At 50.1% G+C, this 2693-nt stretch overlaps 1 protein-coding gene across 6 annotated transcripts in view; it reads right to left on the bottom strand.

Annotated features, from left to right (window-relative positions):
• Nucleotides 1-2693, bottom strand: part of GP6 (glycoprotein VI platelet) — a 17526-nt gene that overhangs the window by 9703 nt on the left and 5130 nt on the right. Inside the window, exons 1-3 of one of the 6 annotated variants that reach the window (XM_040633840.1) lie at nucleotides 2058-2415; nucleotides 1678-1935; nucleotides 44-331 (exon numbers count right to left, since the gene is read on the bottom strand). In XM_040633840.1, the coding sequence (XP_040489774.1) occupies nucleotides 44-331; nucleotides 1678-1935; nucleotides 2058-2127 (616 nt within the window). In that variant the 5' untranslated portion in view covers nucleotides 2128-2415. Of the gene's footprint in view, nucleotides 1-43; nucleotides 332-1677; nucleotides 1936-2057; nucleotides 2416-2693 lie in introns of those variants that run through there. The other 5 variants (XM_040633836.1, XM_040633839.1, XM_040633841.1 and 2 more) reach the window with 5 other exon arrangements.

Raw genomic sequence — 2693 nt, 5'->3', positions numbered from 1 at the left:
GGCAAGAGCTGAAGGAGACAGGCTTGGTCTGCAGCTCGCTCACCTGTGACCACAAGCTCCAGGGGGTCGCTGGGGGCCGACCACAGGTACGGCAACTTGCTGGAAAAGCTGTAGCATCGGTAGGTTCCACTGTGGGCAACAGTCACTGCGGTGATGGGGAAATCAGCCCAGTACTGCTTCTCGGATCCCTTCTGGGGCGCAGCGGCCCCCTCCTTGTACAGAGCAAATTGGTCAAAACTGTATTGGCTCCGACACTGGAGAGTGACTTCTGTTCCTGGGGACACAGCCGGGCTGGGCTGGGCTGAGAGCGAGGGCTTGTTGGCATAAACTCCTGGGAGAAAAGACAGCTCTGGTGTTAGAGACCCTGGCCGGCGTGTTGGCCGTGGGGGTGGGAAGGTCCCCCCACCTCCTAAGAGCTAAGGAACTTTCCAGGCATATCTATCCTAGCGAACCCACTCACTCTGCCACCAGCACACAAAAGGGTGAAGGGAGCGTAGCCAGGATCACAGTGCCCGGGGCTCAAATCCTGGTCCTGTGCCTTAAGGGCTGCGTGATCCTGGAGAGAGATCTCCCCTTCTATCAGTGCCTCGCTGTTCTCTACTGTAAATGGCAGCTAATGAATCGTTGAACACCATCAACAACCGATAATGTACTATAGGTTGGCTGATTGAATTTAAATTTAAAGAAACAGGAAAAAGAAAATGGGAACGGCTGAATGAAGCAACTTAGCAGAGCTGCCGAATACACAGGGCGCTCCGAAACTACGATGGTAGTAACGAAAGAGCTTACTATTTCAATGCAATTTTTAAACCAAAATTAATGCAAAGAATTCATACTGAACAAAATATTTATTTATTTATTTATTTATTTATTTATTTATTTATTTATTTTTAAATTACGTGCAGTTAGCCGCTGTATAGTACATCATTAGTCTTTGATGTAGTGTGTTCAACATTCATCGGTTACGGATAACACCCGGAGCACATTCTAAACAAAACAGACTCAACTGTGCCTCGTGGAGAAGCAAAAGGCTCAAAACACTTTTACGTATGTTTGTGCGTAATTTTTTCCACGCTCTTAACATAGTTGGAAAAAATCGAAAAACTTTAAAGTAGGCTATTAAAACTCACAAATTATTTTAAGTTTATTTTATTTATACCAAAAAAAATTTGTTTTAAAGAATTCATTATCCTCTTACTCTCTTGGCTTTAGGGAAACAAACTCATCACTGATATTTGCAACACCTGTTCGGAAAATAAGCATTTGAAAATGCATTGGAAATAAAAGCACAAGCTGAGAACATTTTATTCCATCAAAAAAATTTTCTTAAGGCATTAGAATGTGGAGAGAGGGTATACATGTTGCCCTTTGCATCTGGCTCAGATGCGGCCTGAAAGGGCGCTGCCTCGCACTGTCTTTACTTAAAAGTGTGATGTTTTGTTCAGCGTGGATGTTCTCACATTGATTTTCATTGTGTTAGAAAGATACTGCATTGACATATCACTAACGGGGATCCCTGCGGTTTGGGGCACCTCGCCTAAAAGTAGCTCGCACTTTACTCCCCACCCCAATCCCAGCCCCTGGGTCTCGGGGTTCGCTGTCATCATCATCCCCCTCCTCGCCCTCCTGGGGCCCCCAGGCCGCAGGTGCAGCCGCCCCCCACGCCCCTCCAGGCACCTGTAGCGACCAGCTCCAGCCGGTCGCTGGGGGGAGACCAGCGGCTCCCGTTCTGGTAGGAGCAGCGGTAGCAGCCCGCAAAACGTTCCTCCATGGCCGGGATGAAGAGGACGGGCTGATCCTGGTAAATCCCAGACCTCAGCTTTTCCAGGCGGTACAAGTCCGCGCCCGGAGGCCCCTGGCAGCGGATGGTCACCTGCGTCTTCAGGGGCACTAGGGAGCCAGGCAGGGCCTGGAGGGAGGGCTTGGGCAGCAGGCCTGGGAGGGAAGTGGAGCCTGGTAGAGGGCAGCTTGCAAACACACCTCTCCTCCCGGGGAGCCCCCACTCCCCACCCGCTGAGCCCAGAGGAGAGCCCCAGGACTGCGGGGGGAGGACTCACCTGGCTGAGCTGGAATCATCTGCTGCAGACACAGCCCTGAGCAGAGAAGAAAAGCACCAAAGCCTAACATAATATAATAAAATAATATTATTATTTAAAAAAAAAGAAAAGAAAAAAGAAAAGCACCAAAGGCTAGGACCTCCCGGAGCCCACACTCCTGCCTGCAGGGCAGGTGGGGAAACATTTGCAGACAATAGCTTTCTCTTGTCCTCATTTTTTTTAAAGGACACGCGCTCACTGAAGTGCCAGAAGCAGCCGCCCTAAAAGGTGATGCCATTTATCGGAAACAGCTCGGCTCGGCTTGCTAGGTCTGTCCGCCCTGACACAGAGCCCATTAGCGGTTGCCGGGGGCGGGGGAAGGAGGATGGAGAGTCGATTGTCAAGGCTACGGTTTCTTTTTGGAGTGGCCACGGTGTCCTGGAACAACCGAGGCGACGGTTGTACGCCTTGTGAATGTACGAAATGTCACTAATGATACATTGGATGTTAAGTGTGTTATTCTACCACTTTTTAAAAAAAGCCAGCCAGGGATTCCTTGCCCCCGTCCCCATGCACACACTTTGCACGACTGTAAAGAGAATTATCTCCTTCTGAAAAGGGGGCTGTGTGCGGGGCGTGGGTCTCTTCCCCCCCCCC

Source organism: Ursus maritimus, unplaced genomic scaffold (assembly GCF_017311325.1).
Source record: "Ursus maritimus isolate PB19 unplaced genomic scaffold, ASM1731132v1 scaffold_19, whole genome shotgun sequence".
In the NCBI taxonomy this organism is placed as follows: Eukaryota; Metazoa; Chordata; class Mammalia; order Carnivora; family Ursidae; genus Ursus; species Ursus maritimus.
Note: the sequence above shows the minus strand (reverse complement) of the source record. Positions and strands in the feature narration are given on the sequence as shown.